Source organism: Catharus ustulatus, chromosome 1 (assembly GCF_009819885.2).
Source record: "Catharus ustulatus isolate bCatUst1 chromosome 1, bCatUst1.pri.v2, whole genome shotgun sequence".
NCBI classification, from domain to species: Eukaryota; Metazoa; Chordata; class Aves; order Passeriformes; family Turdidae; genus Catharus; species Catharus ustulatus.
Genome location: NC_046221.1, coordinates 125,417,221 through 125,444,894, shown reverse-complemented (window position 1 = coordinate 125,444,894; position 27,674 = coordinate 125,417,221). Strand labels below are relative to the sequence as shown.

General features: G+C 38.5%; 2 protein-coding genes across 4 annotated transcripts in view; both read left to right on the top strand.

Annotated features, from left to right (window-relative positions):
* Nucleotides 1-14: 14 nt before the first annotated feature.
* On the top strand, nt 15-10,165 carry COPS5 (COP9 signalosome subunit 5). Its single transcript, XM_033075229.1, has 8 exons — nt 15-298; nt 403-637; nt 3,126-3,254; nt 3,686-3,751; nt 5,147-5,232; nt 6,063-6,174; nt 6,896-7,044; nt 9,770-10,165. Exons 1-8 carry the CDS (start codon nt 141-143, stop codon nt 9,852-9,854), a joined length of 1,020 nt encoding a protein of 339 aa, XP_032931120.1. The 5' UTR covers nt 15-140; the 3' UTR covers nt 9,855-10,165.
* A 13,034-nt stretch (nt 10,166-23,199) lies between these two features.
* The window catches only part of PPP1R42 (protein phosphatase 1 regulatory subunit 42), a 28,932-nt gene continuing 24,457 nt past the window's right edge, over nt 23,200-27,674 (top strand). For all 3 annotated transcript variants that reach the window (XM_033072949.2, XM_033072957.2, XM_033072967.1), the window contains exons 1-4: nt 23,200-23,307; nt 24,253-24,460; nt 25,676-25,842; nt 26,294-26,432. In XM_033072949.2, the coding sequence (XP_032928840.1) occupies nt 24,332-24,460; nt 25,676-25,842; nt 26,294-26,432 (435 nt within the window). In that variant the 5' untranslated portion in view covers nt 23,200-23,307; nt 24,253-24,331. The remainder of the gene's footprint in view (nt 23,308-24,252; nt 24,461-25,675; nt 25,843-26,293; nt 26,433-27,674) is intronic.

Sequence of the window (27,674 nt, the reverse complement as noted above, 5' to 3'; positions counted from 1 at the left end):
CTGGGGGCGCAGCGCCGCCCGCCCCGGGCCTGCGCGGACCGTACCACCCTCGGCCCGCACCCCCGCCCGCGCTTGGTTCCGCCGGCGGCCCGGAGCGGCGGTGCGGGGCCGGGAGCGGGGCCGGGGCCGGGATCGGGGCCATGGCGGCGGCGGGAAGCGGCGCCTCCGGGAGCGGGATGGCGCAGAAGACGTGGGAGCTGGCGAACAACATGCAGGAGGCGCAGAGCATCGACGAGATCTACAAGTACGACCGCAAGCAGCAGCAGGAGATCCTGGCGGCCAAGCCCTGGACCAAGGAGTGAGTAGTGGGACGGGGCGGCCGAGCGGGCGGGCGGGCGGGCGGTGAGGACCGGCCGGATCTGATGGCTCTCCCCTTCCCTCCCGGCCTCTGCGTTGTTGCAGCCACCATTACTTCAAGTACTGCAAGATCTCAGCGCTGGCGCTGCTGAAGATGGTGATGCACGCCAGGTCCGGAGGCAATCTGGAGGTGATGGGGCTCATGCTGGGCAAGGTGGACGGGGAGACCATGATCATCATGGACAGCTTCGCCCTGCCCGTGGAGGGCACCGAGACCCGCGTCAACGCGCAGGCCGCCGCCTACGAGTACATGGCTGCCTACATCGAGAACGCCAAGCAGGTAAGGACAGGTGGCAGGGGCTGTCTGACCCCTCCGTGGAGATCCTGGTGAGCTACAGAACATTGCAGGCTTCCTCCCTCCCCCAGTGATCAAGTGCCTGCCCGCGTGTCCTGTGTCTTCTCAAACATGACAGTAAGAACTTTGTCAGCAGCACGGAACGCAGGGCCCTGTAAACATTTTCATGTACATATTTCCCTGACTTACAGTGGGTCATCAAAGGTTGGATACAATGATCTTGGAGGTCTTTTCCAGCCTTAATGATTCTGTGAAAAGTAGTGCGTTCTCCTTTCCTGTGTAAATAATTTTCATTGCTGAGGAAGTGTTTTAATGGCTGAGGCTGCTGGGTGTGTGAGAGACTGTGTCTCTAAAATAACTGATACTTCTTTCTAAAAACAGTATGCAAAATTAAATATATCTGTGCATTGGACATACTTAGTATTTGTAGATCAGAATTATGATATTTATTCTTACCTTCTTCTGAGGTCTTACTGTAAATTATGCTGCTCTTTTCTATAAAAGAAAGACATGTTTGTGAAGAAAATGCCAATGAAGGAATAAGTAAGTTTCAGTGCAACTTAATTATTCATATTTATCATTTGGAAATTTAGATGAACATACTCACTTGTCTGTTTCCCATCTTTATCACTTTCTATTAAGAGATCCATGTCATATTAAAGCTGATTATACAACGAAGTTCTCATGTGCAGAAGGATAACAGAAATACAACTGCTCTGTGGCTGATGTGGAAACCAGAGCATTACTGATGTGCTTCTTCCAAAACAGGACAATTCTATACTAGAAATAAGAGTTGAAATAGCTTTAACTCTCCAGACTCAAGCAGTTTTGATACTCAGTTGACCCCCTGATTTTTAAACCTAAAATTAGCTAAAATTAGAAGCCCCTTACATACTAAGTGGATATAACAGAGGAATATTTGGTTTATTTTGGAGAGTTGTACTTATGTTACATAGAGTTGAAGATATTGAAATGGACATGTATTAGGCTGGATCATAACATCAGCAAAGAGTAAATATAATGCAGAAATAACTATGTTCTGGGAATTTTTTAAAAAATAATTCATCCCTGAGAGAAAATGTAGAAATAATTCATTTAATCTGGTTTGCTTTATCTGGAAACAATGTCACAATGCTAATACTCTCATTGCAAAAAGTAGGTAGCTTGAAGAGCTGTCCTTACCTAAAGATATATTCATATTGTCTTTAAATATAAAGATACATTCATAGAATCCCATTCTTAAGTATAAATACTGAATCTAAAATGATAAAATGATAAGTATATAGCATAAAATTATAAACAGCTTGTCTTATGCGTAAAACAGTCCAGGTTTCTGTAGGAGTTCTTATGTGATAGGAAATGGTTTTTTTCTAGTTGTTTATGTTGCACAGTTTCGTCTGTAGTTGGTTTCACAATTTTGAAACTGAACTTGTACGCAAATAAAATAACTCAGCTCTCCTGGTGCTCTGGCAGAGTTTTCATGCTGGCTGTTTCATATTTGATTTCGGCAAGCACTTGCTCCTGGAATAGCTCCTTTTGTCATTACGCTGCTAGTTAGTATATCCCCATATAAAAGTGTTTTATAGATGCTGCTGTTCCAGTTACTTGATTCTGCATGGACAGGATCTGGCCTTAATGTAGTTCAAATGTGTTATTTGGCTTTGAAAAATAATACACGTTCTTTAGTGTTTTGTTGGTCTCTCTTGTGAGAGTTGTAAAGAAAATATAAATATTCTTCACCAGTTAGAAAATAAAGTAGGTAGTTTGTGTGTTCTGTGTCATTGTTACTGGGGCAGACAGTAAACAATTCCTTAGAGAGGATTACAAAAATTAGGTTCAATGGGTGTTTGTTCTCCTGGGGTTTTCTGGCTTTGCTCCTTTCTTTTCCAGTATTTTTAGAGATAGCCAGGTGTATTATTTGGAAACTCCTATTTTGAGGTTTTGTCTGGTAAATAGTTGTCAAAAATTTGTCTTCTGGCTTTTAAACCTGTCTCCAGGCAATTATTTCTGTCACTTCTGGTGTTTGAAAGCATGCCTTTGAAGTTATTTTTTAAACCTACCACTAATCTAATAGCATATGCCTGTCAGATATATTACCATACTAAATAATTCATTCTCTACTGATGTTCCCTACATTACGTGGGATTAGATACACTTGTGTTATATCCCTAAGAAATTTCTCAGCCCTGCTGAGGAGCCACAGCTCACCATCCAGCTGTGTGGAACCTCTTCTGTACTCCAGCTGTGCCTGAAGCAGGAGCACCAGGCTCCTTGCAGGCCTCTGTTCTGTGGCAGCAGCTGTAGCAGAGAATGCCAGTACTGCTCACTGTACAGTTTCTAGGGAATATTTTGTCAGGAGTGGAAATTCCTGTTTGTGCTGCCGCGCCTTGCATTGTGCTGGAAGTGCCGCTGGAGGGCAGCCGGTGCTTTGGGAATGGAGCTGGGGCTGTTTGCCTTCCCTTCTCTTTCTTAGGTGGGACGCCTGGAAAATGCCATCGGCTGGTACCACAGCCACCCCGGCTACGGCTGCTGGCTCTCGGGGATCGACGTCAGTACCCAGATGCTTAATCAGCAGTTTCAGGAACCCTTCGTAGCAGTGGTTGTAAGTACTGGCTGGTGGGTGATAACCCTGCATAGCAAATCATCTTGAGGGGAATCATTTTTTAATTTCTGTCTGTTACCATTTCAGTAGTGTGTGCTTTGTGTGATGGAGGAGATCGCACTTTAAACTGGTGCCGTGCCTTCTGCTTTGCTGGCCACATACTGGCCAAACCAGTGGTGTTGCTTACCTAGACCATTTTCACTACAATGTTTCATTTATGGTATAGTTCTTAAGCATAAGGGGTTTTAAGTTTTTTGCAAAATAAGGAAAATTAGTTTGAAAAAATAATCCACTCCCATCTTTTTAGAGTTTCATACCAACAGAAAAAGTACTGTTTATGACTAATACAATTTGCATTAATTACATTTCTGAAATAAAATTACTATGTAATTGTAAAATGTATGTAATGAGTTTTACCTGTATTTCTACAGATTGATCCTACAAGAACAATATCTGCAGGAAAAGTAAATCTTGGAGCTTTTAGGACATATCCTAAGGTAAATAATTAACATTATCTAGTATGTGAACACTGAACTGTCTTTAAATGATTGTCTGGGTTTGGTCTACTGTGCTGTGCTGAATGTTCATTCCAAAGGAAGATGTGCCCATACACTGGTTACTGCATACCTTTGGGTATTGATTACGTTTATAAAGGTTGACTTCTAGTTTGGTTTCTGTAGAGTTTTGGCAGTGTTAAATCAATTACACTGTCCAGATTGTGGAGATGTCCCAAAATTATGTAGCTCCATATAGCTGGTTTTTAATGTATGTAGTTGTAAGTAGCATTCATCAAAATTGTTTTATGTTAGTTCCTCTCTATTTATTTTTTAAACCTAAAACCAAATGTTTAATATGTTGTAATTTGCTTCTCATTGTAGAAAAGGAAGGTTCAAAACTATCTACTTAACTTTTTCAAATAAATAGAAATCTTCACAAACTAATGTACAAAAGTAAATTAAACAATATGGGCTAGGCTTAAAACTAGAAATCACATCAGTATTGGAGATTTGGGTCTCCAAATGCATCCTCTCATGTATACTTCTGGCTGTGATATTTAATTTCAGTCCAATAAAGTTCAGGTGTGTCTTTTAAATACCTAGTTATTAGTGACTCATCAAGAAATTCAGACAGCCATCCAGTAAAACAATTACCAAAATCAATTGTTTAATAAAAATTAAATTTCATAATTAAATAAAATGCTTATGACATGTCCAGATATTATTTTTGGTTGACAAAAATATAAGAAATCTTAGAACAGTTTGTGATTGATGAGAATATTCACTTCTGTAGGAAAACCACTTCATAAATACTTTGAGAATTTTGAACAGGGAGAAGAATCCTGTACCTGAAAATCTAATTACATCTGGAAAATACATGAGAAGCTTATTTTTACAGAATTCTTACAGTGGACTGCAGGTAGTTCTTGCTTAGTCAGTAGCTGTGAATGGCACCATCTTGGCTAAACAAGTAACTGAAAGTTTTAGGTATCTCTAAGGCTTATCCATGGATGTTTTTTGCCTCTTCTCAAATCTTCTCTCAAAATTTCCAAGAACAGGTAGAGAAGTACTGTCTAAGAAGAAACTTGCCCTTTCTTTGATCTAAGAAATGATGTAATCATAGCTTCCCATATTACTCATTTGAAAAAACTCAAGGATGGCCACTAGTTTGCTTTTGATAAATCTGCAAATATAATGACTAGCACAGCTAGTAAAGCCAAATGTAAACCTGAGGTCCAAGCAAATTCTGAATTTCAGGCTACCAGGGGAAGTGTTGTTTTTCCTAGACAAAAATTATCCAGAATTGCATTAACTAAATTTTTTTTTTGTGAAGTTTAGGCATTTTGAAAAGCCCCATAATTACTGCGTTATCTTTGCCATCTGTTAAATTTTTAGGGCTATAAACCTCCAGATGAAGGTCCCTCTGAATACCAGACTATTCCACTCAATAAAATAGAAGACTTTGGTGTACATTGTAAACAGTAAGTAACAAAAAAAACTTACTAACTTTATTATTTTTTTGTGTGTTTAGGTTAGTGAGTACAGAAAAGTAAATTTCTTGTAGTTTTTCAAATCTTGGAAGTTCACTGTTGCTTTAGCACTCTTGTTTTTGTGAGGAAAGTGTTACCGGCATTTATCAGGAGATGTTTTAAGGGAGAACTCTGCAGAGATGAAGATGAACCTGGTTAAAAGCTTTTAACAGTTGATTTCTGAACACTTTTCAGTAGCGATGCCTTATTGGAGCAGGGAGGAAAGGGTCAGATGTCAATTGATCAGCAGGACTGGGGAGGCTGTGATCCCACTGCCCTTCTGAGTAGGGGCAAGTGCTGTGCAGCTCCTTTTTTTGCATTACTGAAAGTGTTAATTTGTAACACCACTGAAGCTTGGCATTCAAAATAGGTGTGCTGGAATGTAAGATTATTTTGCCTGTTTTTAACATTTATTGCTACCAAACATTCTTCAAGAAATTAGAAGTGATACATGCAAAACTACAATCATCTGTTAGTTATTACAGTATCGTGGAACCCAAGCATGGAATAGGTTGTTAAGAGAATAATTTAAAAACTCTTGCAATCTCATTTAACAGAACACAACAGTATGTATGGAGATTGTGTATTAAATCTATTAAATCTGTATTAATTACTTATGGAAAGTCGTGCAGAGAATTGCAACTGGGAGTAACCTTAAGTGCTTTGAATTTTTGAAGATATTTGTTATTGATAAGGATTTTTTGAGTTGCACTTCAGATGGGATAGTCAAGCAAGACATATTTAGATGGACATTTATTTTGTTTGCATGTTTGTTTTTAAAGGTATTACGCTTTAGAAGTCTCGTACTTTAAATCATCTTTGGATCGTAAATTGCTTGAGCTGTTGTGGAACAAGTACTGGGTGAACACTCTCAGTTCTTCTAGTTTGCTTACTGTAAGTACCACAGTTGTGTGCATTGATTCATTCATGAGTGTGAAAGCCAGGCCCTTTGCTGTAAAATGCTTAATAGCACACTGATAGATACAGACCCCACATTAAGAATCTGTCAGATAAAATAAGAAGGGAAGATTTTCCTAATCATAAATACTGAAATGTTCCTCATATCTGCACTGTAAAAGTAGAAGGTGGGAATAACACGTTTAATTTTACTGAGTTCTCTCTATACATTTAGATTTTATCTTAAATACTTTTTTACCTTGTATCTCTATAGAGTACTGCAATGAATAATGGTGTTTAATAAGTAAACAGTCAAGAAAAAATAAACTATGTAACTGTTAAAACTAGGTTACAGTAGAAATACTGGAGGTAGACCTTCAGTGTAACAGCTGAGCATCTAAACTTTCCCTCTGCAGAAGCTTTTTTTTTTTTCTCTTCGTTAACACCAACTGAGTTTTACTTACTCCTGCATAACTTAGGGCATGGGTCGAAAGTAATAAAAATAACCCAATTCAGGCTTTAGGTATTGAGCATTTGTCAGATGTTCCGCTTCTGTTCTCTTAACCACCACTCATGTTCTATATCACTTCATTTGCAGATAAAGATTAAAATATGCAGCACTACACTCTTAAAAACTTTCCTCAGATTTGGTTTATTTTGTGTATAAATGCTTCAATTCATAGCTTAAATTCAAAATATTTATTCCTTTCCTTCTTAGAATGCTGACTACACCACTGGCCAAGTCTTTGATTTGTCTGAAAAATTAGAACAGTCAGAAGCTCAGCTTGGAAGGGGTAGTTTCATGCTGGGTTTAGAGACTCATGACAAGAAGTCAGAAGACAAACTTGCAAAAGCAACAAGAGACAGGTAAGACAAAAAATCCATGTGCTCTTCATTGTAAAAAGTTTTATTTGGTTTTAAACGTTTATCATACCTGTAATTGTAACCTGAGAAGATCAGAGATAAGGATTAGGTTATAGATAGGAATGAGAGACTCCAGAAGTCACTAGTTTTTGAAAGTTAAAGAAGATCTTGCCTCTATTAAACCTACAACAAATTTTTAATTTTGGAGGGTTTTGAATAAATTTAGCTCTAGTTTATTAAACAAAAAATTGTCGTAAAATTCCATCAGTATCTGGCAAACAAAAAAATGTTTTCTGTCTGATGCAAAACTGTAGCTTTGCTAAAAATTAGCATATTTTTATAGTTAATCAGGTTAAAACTAACAGTAAGTAAAATTATGGTATAGAACATGATTTTAAGAAGTAGTGTTAACAGTCCAGTAAGTTTAGGTAACACGTGTCTAATACTTCTACTAATGTAGAAATTATTAACTCATTTTTTTACTATTTCATAATTAATGTGGAGATTTTTTTAGGAATAAAAAAGGTTGTATTTTTGTTGGGTTTTTTTGTTTTTAATTAGTAGCTTCCAGATATTCTGGCCTTTATATTTACCTACCCTGCCTGACAGCAAATACTTGCTATTGTAAGTTAATAAACTTCTTACCACTAAGTATACAACATTATTTCAAAGAAGTTGTAATATTTTTCCTCAGTTTTCCTTATGTTTATTGGTGATCAGCTCTGTTTATTTTGAGCTTTGAAATACACAAGTTGCTTCTCAGTAATACTTACATCTCTTTCTCAGTAGTCTTAAAAATTATATGTGTGCTTAGGCTATATTATGTTAGAGTCACCATTTATCCAAGTAAAAGCTTTTAACAGAGGATAATAGTATGCAACAGCTCATACAGCTGGTTGTTCAAAAACATTGTATTTGTCAAGTTTTGGAAAACCAAGAAATACTGTATGTGTTTGCTGGTACAAACTCAGGTCCATCTGTGGAGAAGGCAGGACTCACCTGCACACACCTTGGGAGTATTCTGAGTGAGATGTGGTAATTCCATTTAATAAGGAAACATTTCTGTAGAATCCCTTGGAACAGAGTGCAAAAATGGAACAAAATCAGGGATGTTTGTGTGTTTTCGGATTTTGAGGCTTTCTGTCCCTCTTCCCCATCCCTTTATCTTGATAATAGAACAGTTTCCTGGTGTTCTCTCCCCCTGGCACACCTTTGTTTACTTTTCCTGGAAGGTTAACAGCTCTTACAAGTTTTCTAACAAACATGATCGAGTTGGAGGGGAGTTGATTTTATAAAAATTAATACTCATTTAGCCTATTTCAATTGCAGAATACATTTGCAGTGGAGTTAATGCTGTTGCTAGCTCATAGCAGCCAGGTTGAGTGATATGTCCCAGTTCCTGTAGGGAAACAGAATAGCAATGCTTTAAAAACATGAGGAGGATGGAGTTGCTGATAAGTTTGCATTGCTGTTTGGAGTCCCATTATACTGACTGGATTTTATTTTCCCCTTACTCTAACATGCCTACAGTCATTCTAAGAAATAGCTCCTTCTCTGATTATGCTACTGCTGATTTGTTGCAGCAGTTCTAGATATTTTTCTTTTCTGTTTTTATTTTGTCTTCATCAGTAGTTATTTTGTAAGGGATTGGAAGGAATTGTTTTTGTCATAAATTCTGCTTTCCCGTGCAACAAAAGCTACCATAGTTCCCAAAATGGAGTGTAACACTTCTACAGATGCATGTTTTTCTTCAATTAGTGATCTTTCCTAAGAAAAGAGTAAAGACAGTAGCAAACCTGTGCAGACAAGGGACAATTAATTTACTGTCACTTAAATTACCCTGAAGAAATAAGGCTGCAAAGATCATGAAAGGATTCTTAGACATACCTGTTGTGAGAAAACAGTGCTGTAAAGCATTAGCATAAAGGTGTTTACACTGGGCTGTATGATAACTTCTGTTACTGTCCATGCACATCTCTAAGCCTTTTTCTAAGGGGATGTGTGCATTAGCCAAATTGTGCTCCAAGTCAGCTTGCTCTCCCTAGGATTCCTTTATCTGTCTAATAGTAATTTGTCCCTATTCCCTGTTGCCTTCAGTCCTGATTCATCTTTTGCGTTTGTACAGTCCGTTTTTATTTGTTAGTTTGGCACTACATTGCCCTACAGCAGACATTGGGGAAAACTCGGATCCATAGAAATCCATAGGAATCCTTTCAGCTCTTTGGGGATTTCGCACATTACATATTTTGACCAATGACTGATTTGTTCTATAAACTTTTCTTTAATGTTCCATGTAAAGTTTCTCAGCGGAAACAATGGTTACTGTACACTGCTATCCTGGGTTTGGGCAAAGGAGATAAGGTAGAGAGCAGTGAGAGCCATAGGTACTCATAATACCAGCTGATGGTTCCATTCCCCTAAGGATTTTCTTGTTGTTGTTCTTATGACCACAGAGCCCCCTTGCTATTGTTAATGTAAGATGTCCTAAATTGCAAGACAAAGTTTTCTAGAATTGGTCTTTGTGTGTATAGTCAGTTTGCTTTTTAAGTAACAAAAAGGTATTGGCAACAATGGCTAAATAGCTGTGTGTGACTGTTCCTTTCTGGACAGTTTTTAAGATTCATGGGGTTATGGGCACCCTGAACTTCCAAAACAGCTGGATATCTTCAAGGAAAATGACAGTACAGTTCAGTTTTTGTCCAACATTGAATTTATGCTTGTTTTTCAGCTGCAAGACCACCATAGAAGCTATACATGGATTGATGTCTCAGGTTATTAAGGATAAACTTTTTAATCAAATTAATATAGCTTGAAGTGCATTACCAGTTGATATGGATCTCCAAAGCAGAAAATATCATAGTTTCTTTTGCTTGGACTTGTTCAGTTTGGAAAATGAAGCTCAAGTGGAAAATTATTCATCTAATTTGTAGTACTTTAATATTTCCCACCTGTCTGACCAGTTTTAAAGAACAAAATGTTCCAAAATGTAGTGCAACTTTTTGTTCTTTATCATAAAACCAGTTTGCAGAATTGTTCCAAAGGAAAATAAATGTGACTTACTGGATTTTGCTCTTAGATATTTATCTCTATTATCCAACTGCAATAAAAGAATTTTGAAACTAAATGCGCGTTTTGGGCCTTGATATTTTTGGCAAATGTTTATCTCCTCTTACTCTTTTTCTTATTTTTCTGTAGAAAAGTTCTGTCTGCTTAGACTAGATAGGTAACCTACGTAATGTAAGAAGTTTGTTTCTCAGATTTTAATATCTGTGCATATTTTCAAGAATTGAAATCCCACTTGTTTATCCTTTAACAAGTTATTAAATTTAATGGAGCCTTTCCTGATTGAGGTTCACTCGTCCAGCCAGAAATGGTTTCTTTCACAGTAATTAAACATTTATGCATGGTACAACAGTATTTTGCTGATAGCTTCATACTCATGATGGACACTTTATATTCCTAAATAGTTCTAAATAGTCAACTATTGACCAGCTCTTCAGTGGAACTCATAACATGGTTATGTACCATTCTTTTTCTCCTACTCACCGTCTATTGCTTGTCATAGTCACTTGTTGCATACAAAGGAACAAAATGAAAAATTACCTTTGAAATACACATTAGCCTAATTTCAGGCCACAGATACTAAATGCATTAATCACAATTTCTGGCTTACAGTGTGGTGCTGCTGCAGGGCTGATCTAAGTTTGTTTTGGAGGCTTTCATACTGTATTTCAATAATACAAAATGTTTGGATTCCTTTTAAGTTTTCATCTTTAATCCTCAGTTTCCTGGGGGGTTTTGGAATGTTTACTTTTGGGATAATTTATGCTTTATACAATAAGCCATTATGTTTTATACCTTAAGTCACTGATTCTCCTTTTCAGTCGTAACTCTGCCTTTATGTGGGTTTTGTTTTTGTTTTGGTCTGGAAATTTTAATCACTATTACTCATTTAGGCCTTTTCATCCAAACAGATTCCAGTGGATTTGAAGTTAAGATCCAAGTTATACAAAGAAAATTTGTAATTCAGCAGGGAAATGCAGATACCCTGAAGCAGAAGTTCATCAAGAGTTTTAAAGCAGCAGCATCTATATAGGAAAAATATGTTTAATTGTAGCTAGTAAATTTGAGATAATTATCAGATGTGCTGTTTTGTAGGATAAAAGTCTCACTCTCACAGTGGTGGTGGGGAGTCAGGAGAAGAAAGCTGTGGTATTTTAATAGTTCAGAGTATTTATTTTCTTGGAAATTGCACCAGTAGACTTCTGTACAAATGAGCACAGTATGTAAGTACACAGCAGTTCCTTTTAAGTTCAAGGAAGACACAGCAAGTGTACCTGGCCAGTAAATTTTCTTACTTAATTTTCTTCCACAGGTCTTTGAGACTTTAAATTGGGCACACAACCATTGCCCCAGTCAATATGTGTTTACACAAAGAAGCACCCTATTTCTGTGAGATATACCTAATAGGTATCTCTGTTGCTACTTCGTAGAATTCTCTTTGCATTACATGATCCAAAAGTTTTGCACATCTTGTATCTACCTAAAATATGAAATAATAGTTTCATCTCATATTAGTCTATGACTGTATTTAACCTGTCCTTGTTTGTGAAAGCAGTGAACTTTGTTTTTTTTGCAGGTAGGTTCACACACAATGTTTTTAGTCACAGATGGCTTAATTTAAAATACCAAGTTGTTTTATAAACTATAGCAGTATGAATGCTGATTTTAAATGCTCATGTGAACAGCTGTTCATTGAGTAACGTGTCTTGTTACTTGCTGAGCATATGGTGTTACAACTCAGTTCAAAATATACATGTAGTGGGGCTGTACTTGTTGCCTGCATAGAATCCTTTCTGCAGTGTTCAGGAACCAGAATAACAGGTCCTTTGTCTTTGAATAGCCATTTTTAATGCTAGCATTATTCCAAATTCTGAGATCAGAATTCCATTCGTTGAAGATCATTACCACAAAGGAGTCATCCCCATCTACATTCACAAATAGGTATTCTGAGCAATGGAGAATCATTAATGGATAAATGCCTTAATTCTACCAAACAGTTGTGAGACTTCAAAAATATTAGTAATAAGGGTAGTCTTGAGAACAATACATGTTGTTCAGATACATTGATTTATTCTTCCCTGTTTGCACCCACTTTTTATTTAGAAATCAGTTTATGCAAATGAGTGTTACATATCAGGTAGCTGACAGCTGAAGTAATGCAGTAAGTACTAAAGCACATACAAATGGGTTCTCTTCAGTAAGATTTTTTGAGACAGGCATGCATTCCAAAATACTGAGTGCCTTTTACATTTCAATAAATAAAAATCTTAACGCAAATAATTTCTTCATCTAACAGTATTTGCCCACATATTAAAATTACAGAATGCTGAAAATGCTGAATTGTATTTGAACTTCTTCCCTATCCTGTTCTGCTTTTCTTTTTTGAAGCATGACTGTATGCTCACCTTTCTCATGTATGCAAATTACATTTTTAAGTAATTTATACATACAACCAAAATCCACAGAAATACATGCATATTTGTGGCAATCAAATATGAAGGACTAAGCTGTAATTCCTGAGAGAATACTGGTTTGCCTTATTTTGAGTGGGCTAGAAGAAGAGCCATTCAGATTTATTCTGTCATTACCAGGGCAAAGATGCTTCATTATCCTATCAGATCTGCTTCTCCTTTGAAATTTCCTTCAAATGTTTGGTAAGAAATGGAATGACAGCTCCAAGAAATTTATTTTGATGCCTGAAGATTGAATGGCCTGGTGTCTATTGCAACATGAATGAGAAAAAAGACATGATGTTTTTTCCTGCCTTTTTCATTTTAAAATTTGCTGTGTGGAGTAATGCAGCTCTGAGGGACTGGTTTCTGTTTCTGTTTCCCTGTTGTCCTGTCCTCCAGCCTACATAACACAAAAGTAGGCAAGAGAAGGTGAGGGGGTACAGGAAACACCCTGCTGATGCACCATCTCCAGAGGCAGCTGTAGGAGTGCTGCTAAGGGAGAGCACCTGAACCTGGCCACTTTTTTACCTGTTTTGAATAGATCTAGTAGCTTTATAGAGTATTTATAGTTCTAATAGTGTGGCAGGGCATGATTAACAATTTTGTTTGCTTTACCCTCCACCTTTATTAGCTTTCATCATATCATCACCTCAGCCTTTTGTCTAAATTGAGAAGCTTTTTAATGTTGTCATAAAGCTGCCACTTTAGCCACTTGATAATTTTATTTGCTGTGCATACATCCCACATCCTTCTTGGACCTTGACATACAGAGCCCAGACCTGCACTGTACTCGAGAACTGGGTACACCAGAGTTGTAGAGGGAGGCAAAATAGTTCTCCCTCATTCCCTTGTCTCCCTTGTAAAAAGCTAATTAGGTGATCAGGTTGTTTATTGGGATCAATTTTTTCCTAAGTATGTCTGCATCTAGTAGGTCCCATTTGTACACTAAAGCACGCTGACTTTCAAAACCTCAGCCCTTACTCTGAGGGAAAATGGGAGTTAGTAAATGTTAAGTGTTTGCCTAGATCTCTTACATTAGATACCTACTGGAGACTGAGCCCTTCTGAAGGCTTATGCTAAATGGGGATTTTAAATAATAAGCTCAGTACACTGAAGAAAGACAAATTTTAGAAAACGTTTCAGTCTCAAAAACTTTTTGGCACCATTAACCGCAGGTATCTGGGTTTTGTCACAAACTGCAATCTTTACTCTTACAAGCAGCCTCACCGAAGTCAAGAAATATTTTTGCTTCAGAAAAAGCTAATAAAGAGGCTGACCTTAAGCTTTTGATTTTGAACAGCATCACAAGTTCTCCAGTTGTTCCTTACCTCACATTCATGCCAGGTCAGAAGAAGTATTGCTTGAACTTTTCATAAATTATCCTTGATTCTAATACTGGAATAACAGGCAACTGTGACCTGGTTACAACAGCTCTGTTCACCACCTATCTTTGGTATTCCTTGAAAAATTCACCTTACCCCTGTTCAAACCCTTTTTGACAGGGGACTCTCGTTTTCCTTGCCTTTAGTGGCAGTGTGTGCACATATGCTCAGATTAAATAGAATGAGCTCTCTTAAACTTGATATTTAGTAAATGAAGCATAATGTTCTTGCATTTCTATCACTTGTGCCTTTATCAAGTTTTGACTGCAGCTGGTTTTGGATATTTTGATTTTATCTTAACTTGTCCAGTGTTTAATGAAATGTCAGTGTGACAGATATGTTTGCTTTAAAAAATACAATGCTGCCATGAACCTGGGTACAGGATCAGTCCTGCACAGCATAGTACATTGCCCCAAGACACCCAGTGTTTCTGCAGTAGTCCTCCATTTATTATGAACTGTAATGCCAGTTGATTATTAATGCTGATTATGAAAAATTGAAGAATACAAGCTGTAAAGTTAATTGCTGACATGTTAATATTTCATTTATAAGGTTAAAATATAGTAAATACAATTAAACATTATTCATCTTACTTATTTTCTCCCCTTTGCTAAATTTTGGAGGGTTTTTTAAATTTTATGTCAGTGTTTTAAAATAAGCTCAGTATGTTACTTTCTCTTTAATAAATATGCTATTTATTTTATCTGTTTTTATGGCTGTATCCCAAAAATTCCAAATCAGAATTGGATTCTCATTATATCACTAAAATTTCTCACTGAGAGGGGTCAAGCACTGGAACAGGCTTCCCAGGGAAGTCGTTGAGTGGTTTAAATCCCTGCATCACTGGAGGCATTTAAAAGAAGTGTATGTGTGGCACTTAGGGACATGGTTTAGTTGTGGACTTGGCAGTGCTAGGGCAATGATTTTTCCAATCTTAATAATACTACCATATTTAAAGTATTTATTGAAATCCCAATATAAGGTACTTTGTATATTATACCATAAACTAGGTTAAGATAAAATGATAAAAACAAATACTTTAAAAAGCCAGAAAAAATATAAATACTACACAGCTGAGATAGCATCATTTTAAGATGCAAGTCCCCAAGAGCTGAAAATTATTAAATTATGGGGTGATAAAATGTAAGATTAATTGCACTCACATGGAACTTTTTTTTGTGTGTCAAGTCTTGAAGAACTGACATCAGAGACTATCCAGTTGAAAGATTTTTCTTGAGTTAAAAACAATTATGCTAAACCTTTAAGGAATTAATGAAGTATCTTGTTCCTCAGGGTGTATTTTTATGAGCTGTAATTTTACTTTTCAGAGCCTCAGAATAATATCCACAAGGAAATATGTAATTTAGGAAAGTTAATTTTGATCCTTAGATGAAACCTCTAACATATGAAATATTTGCTGTGACATTTGGTTTGTTTTTAATTATGAAAAATTGCTTCATACGGGGCTTTCCAAAAACTACAGTATTCTGGGAAGTAGCATGGTCCAGTGGATAGGTCACAGGACTGTATCTCAGGAGAATGGGGTTTTCTTCCTGGCTTTTCAAAAACTAGGAGTGCATAAACTTTAGCAAGGCATTTTTACCAGAGCTAGTGTCTGTTTCTGTCTATGAAATAAGAAGATTGATCATTAGCTTTTTAAAAATACAGATGATAAAGCATACACAAGTATTACTGGGTTTATGCACTAAAGGTCATACATCTCTAGTTTATCAGACATTACCACCTTTAATAAAAATTTGTAATAATGCTATTAGCAAAGAATGTTTACTCTGTTTTGCATAGTTCTCTTTAGATCATCACAGATAGGAAATGGCTAAGCCCTTTGAGGGGATTAAAAATGTATTGTTTTCAGAACTCTTCATTTTCAACTGAAACATGTATTCAACTCCTATGTAAATTTGTCCATCATTTCCTGTGTGAATTTCTGTTTGCTCTAGCCCAGATTACCTTGGGGCTTATGTGCAACTGCAGTGGCATTACTTTATTATAAAAGGAAATTAATTTATGTGCCTGCATCTAATGGCATGCAATCTTTAGTAATTACAACCATCTGAACTTTCTTCTCCAGCTGAAGACAAATTGCACTCACATCATTTGAGGTTAGAATTTCACATCATTTGAGGTTAGAATTAAGCTTATATTTTAAATCTGTTTCTAAGGAAGGCATTTCAGTCTGAGTTGAACTTAAAACAAGATGTATGTATTTCATATGGTGATATAAGCTCCAAACTAGCTCCTCATTATTCCAAGTTTGTGCGGAAGTTCTTCTTTTTCCACTTTAAAAATTCTTCTTAGGACATCTAGGTAAAACTGTGAGAGTAGCAAAAATGGTTTAACACAAATACTTATGTAAATCATCAGCTGGGGACAAATGACACATAAATAACATTTTCCACCTATTTAAGAATAAAGAACGACTGTGTGAGTACTCAGATATCTATACTATGTTTGACAAAATAATGCTGAGATTCCAGTATATCTTTGGACTGTTTCTCAATCAGATAATCATACAATAATTTTTACTTTCTATTCTTGATTCATCTATCAAACTTCACTACAATATTTGTCTGGCTGTTATTTCCTCTATGGGGAAAACTTGATGTTTTGAATTATTTCCTATCACTCATCTTTGGAGACAGGATTTTGCATTTCCCAAATCTACACTGTCATCTCTACTGGAGGTAAGATAAAAGGTTCATAAAATAAATTTAAAAATTTTTTTTAAAAATTTTAAAAACTACAAAGATAAAATGTTTGTCCTAAAAAACAAATAGTTTTCTAATAACTTCACCTTTGTTTCCAGGTTCCAAAAGCTTTTAATGCTGCAGATCTGAGATGCCACTTCATTGTTGACTGAGGTGCTCGAGTCCAGTTACTCAATTGTTCTGATCATGCAAGTGTGTAGTGCAGATGATTTTAAGAGGTCCATCCATCTCAGTGTGAAATTAGCTGCATTAGTACGTTACATAAATAGAAGCAGCTCTCTAAAGCTTCAACTTACTTGTTTTAAGAGTTTTGCTTGCCCCAGTCTACACACTGATAGGGCTGCACAAAACAGACTTAAGAAATTTAACAACTTGTGAGGTTATAGTAGTTGTAACCAAGCAATCATTGTTTAATAGGATAAAAACTTTTGTTTGAAGTCCTAGAAGGATCATATGATACAAATACAGATCTTGACTTTAGACTGAACTTGCTCTATTGAAATGCAGTCTCTTTAGAGGTAGTTAACTTTCCTCAGTTACATTTGGTTGTTGTGTTTGGAGTTTTTTAATTATAATAATTTCAAGGAATTTGTTTACTTGTCATAAACATTAAAGCCTTTCATTTATCTCTGAAATCCTTTGACAAAGTTGTCTGGAGCACCAGTTTTTGCTCCTAACAGGAAAAAAAGGTGTGTAGATCTCTTGTCTGTGCTCCTACAGAAAATGAGCCAAAGAATTCACCTATGACCTTTGTCAATGTCATATGTTCTTTTGAATGCAATGCTTCTCCACTAAAGACTTTTTTCTTCTAACATGGTTTGTTTGATTTCTAAAAGGAGATCTAAGGATGTGAATTAATCTTGCAAAAGCAAGGCAACATGAAATGTAGGCTTTTCTCCTATTCCGAACTTACAGCAAATCTTTGCAGAGGGCTCAGTATTGTTGCTAAATAAATGTAGAACCACTGTACTGTGCATGGAAAATAGGGAAAGCAGGGTGATGTGTAAGTGTTCTTGGCTTTAAGAAAAAGATATTGTGGTCAATGACATCTTGCATGTAAGTAAAACAAGAAAGTGACTTACCCCCAGTAATGAAATTTAAATATTTTTGAGCCAAAAGAGTATAAAATCCCATTCTTTCCTCCTCACCTTTCTTAGGATGTGGGAACAAAATGCTGTATGTTCTTGCTGATATGAGGTGGGAGTTTGAGATGGTGGCCTTCAGGTCTGCAGACAATAGTGTTCAATGAAGTGTGCATAGGAGGATGATAACACTGCTAATTCTCCATTTTTATAGAAACTTCAATAATTTTGTCTCTTAGAGGTCTGAATAAGATAATTCCTAACATCTGTTGATCCAAAATGAAGTTGTACTCAGTACAAATTTAGAAGCCAAAGTCTTGAGCATCAATATTAAACTTCTTGTTTTATGATAGACTTTTTTTTGTCTAAAAGTAGTGTGCTAGCTAAGGAACAGAATATGCAGCAGCCAAACATTCATTACTTTATACCATTTATTAGTGTTAGGGCTGAATGGGCTTTACATAGCCATAGATATAGGTATTGGGACCAGACAGTTTAACATCTTTATTGGCAATATGGATAGTAGGATTGAGTGTACCCTCAGCAAGTTTACTGACAACGCCAAGCTCTGTGATGTGGTAGCATGCTGGACAGGAGGGATCCCACCCAGAGGGACCTTAATAGGCTTGAGAGGTGGGCCCATGCAAACTTCCTGAAGCTCAGCAAGGCCAAGTGCAAGGTCCTGCACCCGGGTAAGAGCAATCCCAAGCCGGACTGAGAAAGGACAAGAAGCCTGACATATCTCAGCAGTGTGCACTCACAGCCCAGAAAGGCCAACTGTGTCTTGGACTCCATCAAAGTAAGTGTGGCCAGCAAGTTGAGGGAGGTGATTCTACTCCACTCTTGTGAGACCCCCACTTGGAGTACTTATATCCAGGTCTGGGGCCCCTAACAATAGAAAGGCATGGGCCTGTCGGAATGAGTCCAGAGGAGGGCCACTAAGTTGATTACAGGGCTGGAGCACCTCTCCTATGAAGTCAGGCTGAGAGAACAGGGGTTGTTCAGCCTTGAGAGGCTCCAGGGAGACCTTACAGCACTGTCCCACTACCTACACAGGCTTACAAGAAGAACAGAGATGGACTTTTTATAAAGGCATGCTGTAACAGGACAACAGGAAAATGGCTTTAAGCTGGAGGGTAGGTTTGGATTAGCCATTAGGACGAAATTCTTGTTTGTGATGGTGGTGAGGCACTGGATAGTGGTTAATGGTTGTCCAGAGAAGTAAAGGATGCCTCATCCCTGGAAGCATTCAAGGCCAGATTGCATGGGGCATGAACCTGGTCTACTGGAAGGTGTCCCTGCCTATGGAAGGGGAGTTGGAATGAGATGATTGTTAAATGGATCTTTAAGGTCCCTTCAACTAAAACATCCTAGGATTCTACAATTCTATGATGATTTCTCAAATATCGGAGCCACCACCACAGCCCCAAAAGCACAACAAGGGCTACAGCCCAGCTCTGCCACTGCAGCATGGCAGTGAAGAGCAGGTGTCTCTGGGCCATGTCATTCTGCTCCAGTTCCTGCAGCAGCCGAGTCATCTCCTGTCTCAGCATTTCCTCCCGCTGCCACATGCGCTCACGTGTGGCCTCATCCATCTCCCTATTGACCATCTGTGGCTGCTGGATGATGATGTTTCGCACCACACTAAAGAACACTCGGGCAGCCATGGCCTGCATGAGGAGGGAGAGAAAGAGTCAAGTGGGTCTGGGAAGGAGCAGGGAGCATGTATGGGAGCTGCTCAGAGCTGGGAGCAGGTAGGAAAAGGGGTGAGGCTGCTGGCAGGGGGCTGGGCTCTTGATGCAAGGTAAGAATCCACATTTCTCTCCCAGCTCTTGCCCAGCCCAGCCTCCCCTCATGTGCTTACCCCTGGCTGTGAAAACCAGCCCCACTGTGACCTGTCCCCTAGGATGTCATAGAGCCAAAGCCCATCACAGACACTCCCACCCCTACTCTGCTCTGCAGCTCACAGCTGTCCCTGGCAGCCAGAGCCTTGACAGCCTCAAGGGACAGACCCACCTGGCAGGACAGGTAATCGGGGTAGGCTACAAGGGTGGATTCTTCATACTAGGTGAGAAGCTGCTAGAAGTTCCCTCCATGATAGAGCCAATGCCAGCCAGCTCCTAGACAGACCCACCACTGGTCAAGGCCAAGCCCATCAGTGATGGTAGTAGCACCTCGGGGGAAAAAACCTGTGCAACACCAGCAGCTAGGAAATAGAAGTGAGAATACGGGAGAGAAACAACTCTGCAGACCCCCAGGTCAGAGAAGAAGGAGTGGGAGTAAGAGGAGGTGGGGGTCAAGGCAACAGGGTAGAGACTCCCCTGCAGTCCATAGTGAAGACCATGGTGAGTCAAGATATGCCCCTGCAGCCCATGGAAGTCCATGGTGGAGCAGACAGACAGACACCTACAGCCTGTGGATGTGCCTGAAGGAGGCTTTGACTCTGTGGGAAGCCCATACTGGAACAAGCAAAAATGTAAAGAGTCTTCCCTTATGCAGGAAGAAGTGACACTCCCCACAACCCCCATTCTCCTATTTCCTGTGCTCCACGTTTCTGAGAATCTTATATTTTCTACCTTTGAAAACATAAAACCCAAACTCAAATTAATTGGAACAAATTATTTCAGACATATTTTGCATAATAAAACATGTTTGTTCCTAACAACATTTTGTGTCCTTTTTCCTGTAAGAGAAATGAAGTCATAATCTTGGTTTCATTGGAAGCAAACACCCTGAGCCTTCTCTTCTCCAGACTGGACAGTCCCAGCTCTCTCAACTACTTAAGAGACAGATGCTCCAGTTCCTTCACTATCTTTATAGCCCTTAGCTGGTCTCTTTCCGGTATATACATGTCTCTCTTGAACTGAAGAGCTCAGAGCTGGACACCAGCATTCCAGATGTGGCCTCAAAAGCGCTGAATAAAAAGAGTAGGATCTCCTTCTACAACTGGCAATATTCCACTAAGGCAGCCCAGGATACCATTTGTTTTCCTTGCTGCTACACTGGACAGTTTGGTGTCCACCAGGACTTCTATGTCATTTTCTGCCAAGCTGCTTTCCAGCTGGTCTTTGCTGGTGCCGGGAGCTGTTCCTCCCCATGGACCAGGCTTTACGCTTTCCTTTGGAGAACTTTTTTGGGCTCCCCTTGGCTCATTTCTCCAGCCTGTTGAAGTCCTTCCTCATGGCAGCACAACCCACTGGAGTATCTGCCACTCCTCCCACTTTTGTGTCATCAGCAACTAATTAGTTGGCTTTTGTAAAGGCATTAAAAAGCGTGATATAATCGATTGAACAAAGCGAAACAAAACCAACAACCAACCACAAATTGGAATAATGTTTCACCATTTTAAAAAAAATCATTAAATCATTTGCTAACATGGTTTTTTTGTAGAACTTTGCTGTTAGATACTGGATACACTCAATTTATAAAACTATTAACTTCTCCAATTCAAGTATGAGGGAAAGGAACCACATGACCTTGGTTTTGCCAGTAGTCTGTGTTCACAAAAAAAGCCTGGCATGGAGGAACAAGAGGCAACAACAAACAGAAAAACTGCTGGTTAACAAGATTTAAAAACACATAGCCTTATTAAGACATTAATAAGACAAAGAGTTCTTTGTAGGGGTGGGCAGCATGGGGGATGTTGTTCAAAGCCCATTTGCATTAGCAGATTTCAAAGATTTCTTCTGGGACAAATTAGAGAGTTGGGCAATCACCAGCAGTAGGGAGTTTAACAAGGGCAGAGTGCTGGATTAAACAGCTGGGAAGGGGCTATCTTGGATATACATACAGACTGGGAATGAGAGGCTGGAAAGCAATGCCACAGAAAGGGACCTGGGGATCCTGGTCGACAGAAAGTTAAACATGAGCCAGCAGTGCCCTGGCATCCAGGAGGGCCAACCCTATTCTGGGGGGCATCAGGCACAGCATCACAGCTGGGCAAGGGAGGGGATTGTCCTGCTCTGCTCTGCACTGGCACAGCCTCACCTCGAGTGCTGCTGTCCACAAAAATTGTTTTTATTACCCAGTGTGCAACAAGCGAACAATTATACACTTGAGACATTGATTATTTATTTCAAAATTGCACAAGCCTGGGTGCTTGGTGGAATTCCACAAATCAAGCACACAAGCTACCAATAAATTTTTACAATTTATACATTTTAGCAAATAAAGGAATTAGTGTTCATTGGCTGATAGTTACACAGTTTTCTTATGAATTCACATTCTACTATTGGCTAACAATTCTCTTGCTTCTTATGCTAATTAGTCCACACGCCCAATCTTTCTCTACTCTTGGGTCGGTGGTGTCTGAGTTGGAGGTTGCAGATCTCCCCCTGTCAGAATCACCTTTGACTCAGTTTGAGCTGGTTTCAGCACAATTGCTGAGTTGACTTTATTAGTTTTTCCCTTATCTTTAAAGTTCTACCAGATGTCTTTGTAGGTCATAAATTCTTCATTCTTTGTGTCCAGTATCAGCTGGCATCCTTTTTCCCAAGATTTGTTAACCTCCCATCGGTCTCAGATCACTGAAGTGTGTCAAGCCCTAAACTTCAGCAAGGTAATTCTACAAACAAGTAATTTGTTCTTCTAGATATCGTAGATATAACTTAGAGTTCGCTTGTTAGCAGCCGGCTCACAATTTGAACCTCCCTTGTTGATTGGACTTGAAAGTATACGAAGATCAAACATGAAAGAACATCCTTTAAAAAAAAATACATAATTCACATTTTGCAACAGTCCTGTGTGCAGTTTTGGGCACCACAACATAAAAATGACATTAAACGATTACAGAAGATCCAAAGGAGGGCAGGGAGGATAAGGAAAGGACTGGAGAGGAAGCTGTATGAGGAGTGGCTTGGACCACACTGAGAGGAAACCTCATTGCAATTTGCAATTTCATCACGAGGAAACGTGCAAGGTAATGCACTGATCTCTATTCTATGGCGTCCAGTGCCAGGACCCGAGGGAATGGCCTGAAGTTGTGTCAGAAGAGGTTTAGGTTGGAGATTTGGAAAAAATTTTCCAACCAGAGAGCAGTCACAACACCAAGCCTAACAAGAGTTCGAGAAGCATTATTACAATGCGCCCAGGCACATGGTGTAACTTCTGCTGCCGCAGGAGCTGGACCCGCTGACCCTTGCGGGTCTCTTCCGTCCCGGGACATGCTCCCTCCCTCTCAACATGGCGGCCAGCTAGGCCGGCCCGCGCGGCGCCGCGCGGGCATCGTTGCTGCGCGTGCGCAAGATAAGCCCCGCCCCTTCTCTCCCTTCCCTCTTCTCTGATTGGTCCGAGGGGCGCGCGCCGCAGCCGGTAGCGGGAGCGCCCCGCCCCTCGGCCGTTGGCGTGCGGTTGCCGCGGCAACCAGGGGCTGGCGGCGCGCGCGGCCCGGGGGCTGAGGGGAGAGCGGGGCCGCGCCGGGGGCGCTTCCTCCCGGGAGGGCGCCTGGAGCGGATCCCGGCCCGTGCCGCCGTCAGAGCCGCCCTCCCAGCGGCCGTGCCGGGAGGCGGCTGGTGCCGGGGCCACGGGACGGGGAGGGCGGTGTGCAGTCGCACGGCTGTAGGTAGGAAGGAGCTGGGGACCGAGGGAGGGAGACCTGCCCGGCTTTCGCTCGCTTATTCTGCTGGGTTCCGAAGATCTGAGAAGGGGCTCTGAAAGGTGTTTTTATATAACAAGGAAGAAACTCACAGTAGAAAAACAAGCAACGCACTAAGCTCTCCTTCATCTCCACCTTCTATAATGAAAGTTAAAAGCAAACCCCGTATGGATAAAGGAGAGCTACCGAACTTCAAATTTATTTACTAAGAAAGGAACTTTCTTCTGCCTTCACAGCCTCGACCTTGGCTTTTCTTCAGTTTCTCCTACATGTAATGCTGGCAGGGACGATTCACTTTGCGAGATTTTACACTGGGATGCTTTTTGCTCTCTCCTCAGATTTTTTGATACACCAACGTGGGGCTTTTGTGTATAAGCTGTAATATATCATATACATTCTTATATATACTGGCTAAATAGGTGACCTTTCTATTCTGAGTCGTTAAGTTATATCTGTTAGGGTATCTTTATCCCCAGATCGTTCATGCATCCCGTTCAATATTAGCTGCTTGCCTTCTTCCCTCTCCCCCATTCTGTCATTTATAAACTCACTTATATGAGCCAGAGTTTGGAAAAAAAAGTTGGAATGGTTGGAGAGCCTCTATAGTATGCCTCAGTGGGAAAAACTCAGTTTTTGACTGTGCAGAACATGCAGTTCTGTATGCATGTTAATGCAGGATATAATATTTTTAAGCAAACTGTATCAACAAATCAGATAGAAAAATTATTTTAAAATGTTTATTAATACACCAAAAACCTGATAAAATGTCAGCAGTAAAAGGGGTAGATTTTTCTAAGCAACATAGTATCACTGTAAATGAAAAGGGCATTGGTGAGGATGTGTCAGATTTGAAGTACACATGCAAGCTTTGTTGAAGATCTGGAGTATAACATATTCCTTTTTGTTTTTAAGGCATTCTATAATACTACTTCGAAGAATACGTGGAATATACAATTAGAAGGAGTAGAGCAGCTTCACCTATTACAGAACCATGGTTCGACTAACAACGGACCTAATTGCTAAAAATGCCAGTCACAAGAATCGTGGTGAAGAGGACTTTGGACAATATCTGCAAAAAATAACTCATCTGAATTTGTCAGATAAAAATATAGATTCAATTGTAAGGTTTTGGGCTTTTTTTAAATAATTAATTTTAAACTGGCTGCTCTAATGTTTTGTAGTTACTGTTGTGATGAGATGTTCATTGTTGGAGAGACAAACAAGGAAAGCCAAGTTTTACAAATTTGTTAACTCACAGCACAATCTTTTCAATCTGTGATTTATTCCTTAAATTTCAGAGGAAGTCTGAGAAAGGAAAGGAGAGTTCAGGAGCAGGAAATAACCCGAGTGAGGTTAACAAATTTGGACTGGTGTAGTGGCTTTTTCAAATTAGCTAAGTTAAAAATATACTTCTTTTTTTTTTTTTAATTGCTCCCTGAGGCTTACTTATTTAAAAAATAATCCATGAGCTTTTCATTTCCAAAGACTAAACCTGCAAACTTAACCCAGTTCTCCTTCCTCTGAGTTTAATAATAGGAAATGTATATGGGTTTCAATAAGTTCTGAGTTAATTCAGATCCCCTCAAGATACGGAGTAAATTTTGAAACTGCTGAGCCCTGAACAACTGGACTGTTGAATAATAGTGAATTTCTACTCTGAAAGTGTGATTTCAATCAAGAAGAAGTTGCTTGCTCTGTGTGAACAGATCCCTGCAAGCAAATGGGTTTATTCAGCCCACTCCTAGGAACACAGCAAGTTACTAATTGGATCAGTCCATTTGACGAGATCTGGTTCATCATCTGCCACAGCAAAATTTTACAGAAACCTTCATGAGGAATGGCCCTTTTAGTTGTTTCATAGGAATATGTTCAAAGAAACTCAACATTTGAGTGTAAAGTCAGGTTCAGAAATATATTAAAACAGGTTGAAGTGCAAGGTTTTGTATAAACCAGTAATTCTTTGCCAAGAACTGGTTTCCAGTTACATCAGTGCAGTTTAATGGAAACAACTAGTCTGAAACCTGTGCTTTTCTGAAATCCATCTGATGAAGACAGGGAAGGGAATGAAGTCACACTGAATGTGGTCTATTTGCTGTGATGTCTATAGTCTTCAGAATCTGTATGGCTAAGTAGTAATGACAGATTTCAATCTTCAATCTGTAGATAACTGACAGTATATAATAACTCTGTTTTTCTAAGAAAAATAGTTTTAAGAAATGCTTATTAAAGGTGAGCATTTATAAATCATGCATCAGAACTTAAATAAAAGACAATCAATAGTTTCCAGAAGCAAGCAGTGAGTGAACATTGAGTAGCATGCTATTGTTTATTTCAGGGTGACCTCTCTTTCTGTAAAAATCTGAGAGTTCTATATTTGTATGATAACCAAATCAACCAAATCCAGAACTTGGACTTTGCTTCAAATATAACACATCTTTACCTTCAGAACAATCGTATTTCAAGTATAGAAAATCTCTCATCACTGAAAAAACTTGAAAAACTGTAAGTTGAAAATAATGTATTTATTTTACTAGTAAAAAGAATAGTTGTGACACTTAACAAATTTTTTTAATTATGTAACCATTAAGGTCCTTTCAGCTCTTTGCTTTTCAAATAGAAATAATTGCTTATTATTTTTTGATGAGATGTTCTGTGATAAAAAGTAATGACTTATCCTCTTGACATATATATTTGCATTTAAGTAATTTTATTTTTTCAGTCTAGTAATAATAATAATAATAATAATAATAATAGCAGTAGATAAAACTGAAAAATAAAGCTTGAATCAATTAAATATCTATTCTACTTGTATATTGGGTTATTTACTTTTTCTATGATGATTACCAAGTATTATTCAATAATGCTTGAAAAATACTTTTCTTTATATATTGAAGCCTTGTGTTTGCTGTTACTTTCAAAGGATATTAAATCTATTTTGTGTTCTGTTCTGTAGGTATTTAGGAGGCAACTATATCACTGTAGTAGAGGGTTTGGATAAAATAGGAGAACTAAGGGAGCTACATGTTGAAAGTCAACATCTCCCTGTCGGTGAAAAGCTTCTGTTTGATCCAGTATCTCTTAACTCCCTGGCAGTAAGTACATTTTGAGAATTTCAATGAGCCAATTATCAGGAGATCAGTATTTTTAGGAAAAATTATTAGGAGTTGATCACTTTGTGTTTTCTTCATCTGCCAATTGCTGACATTATTTCAAATTCTACCAAGGGACTTCTACCCCAATTCTCTTACAAGGAGTCCAGCAAATTCTACTTCCCTTTTTTCTTCATTATGAAGGAAGAAAATGAGAATAAAGAGAGAGAGGAATTGAGGAAATGTGTGGATACCCTATAACAACAGAATATGAAAAAACTAAAAAAGGGGTTGGAATTTGTCACTCTTGAATTTCTTAGTCTATTTTATTTGTAGTGAATTAGTTTGTTGATATTTTGGTGATTTGATTGGTGTAGTTGTTTATTTATTGCCTTCTGTATTTCTATAGAAAAAATGGAAGGGGGGAAAAAAGGCACAAACAGCTTTTTTTTTTCCTGGATATTAAGAACACCACAATCAAAAACATTCAGTTTTAGTTCTGCAGTTCTATATTGTGTTATGTCAAGAGTTCAGGAAATCTTTTTGAAGTTGTCTTTCAACATGTTAATTGCTCAGAAAACATAAAACATACCGTTGAAGAGGTTAAAAAGTAGGCTTTATTTGCTAATGGATTTAGTTCTGTACTATAAAAATTCCTCTTGCTGTATCTCCCATACTGTAATCAGGGCTTGATGAACCTTTTTTTGTGAAGATGAAAAACTCACTAAAAAGTGAGTTCCTTTGTTTACATGTATATCATAAATACTTGGCTTAGCTCTACTTTTTTCCTCTTTTGAGATTATGTAATCCAAGACATGTATTGCTGTTTTTCTTTAATAGAAATGAGTCATTACTGTGAGAGCATTTGTATTTTGTTCCTTCTATATCGGAGAAATTATCAAAGTAAAGGGAAGTTTTATAGATATAATCTTCCCAGGAGAATAACGTATAATAAACTCTTCCTTTTTTTTCAGCAGCCTGGTCTAGATTTTGTTCTTTGTGGCTTTCATTTAAGGCCTTTTGATGTGGAGTTTCTTTTGTTTTCCACGAAACAACTTTGCATTCTTGACGATGTAACTTCTTTGTGGAGGCTAAATGTACAAATACTCTATTTTATTCTTCGAGTTCTAAGTGTTTGGAGCCTTTTAAAGGCATCCCTTTTTACTTCTTCATCTGTTTCTGGCTCGTTTAATGGTGTCAGAGATAAAATAGATAAAAAATCATGAGGCTGTATAACTCTGTGTG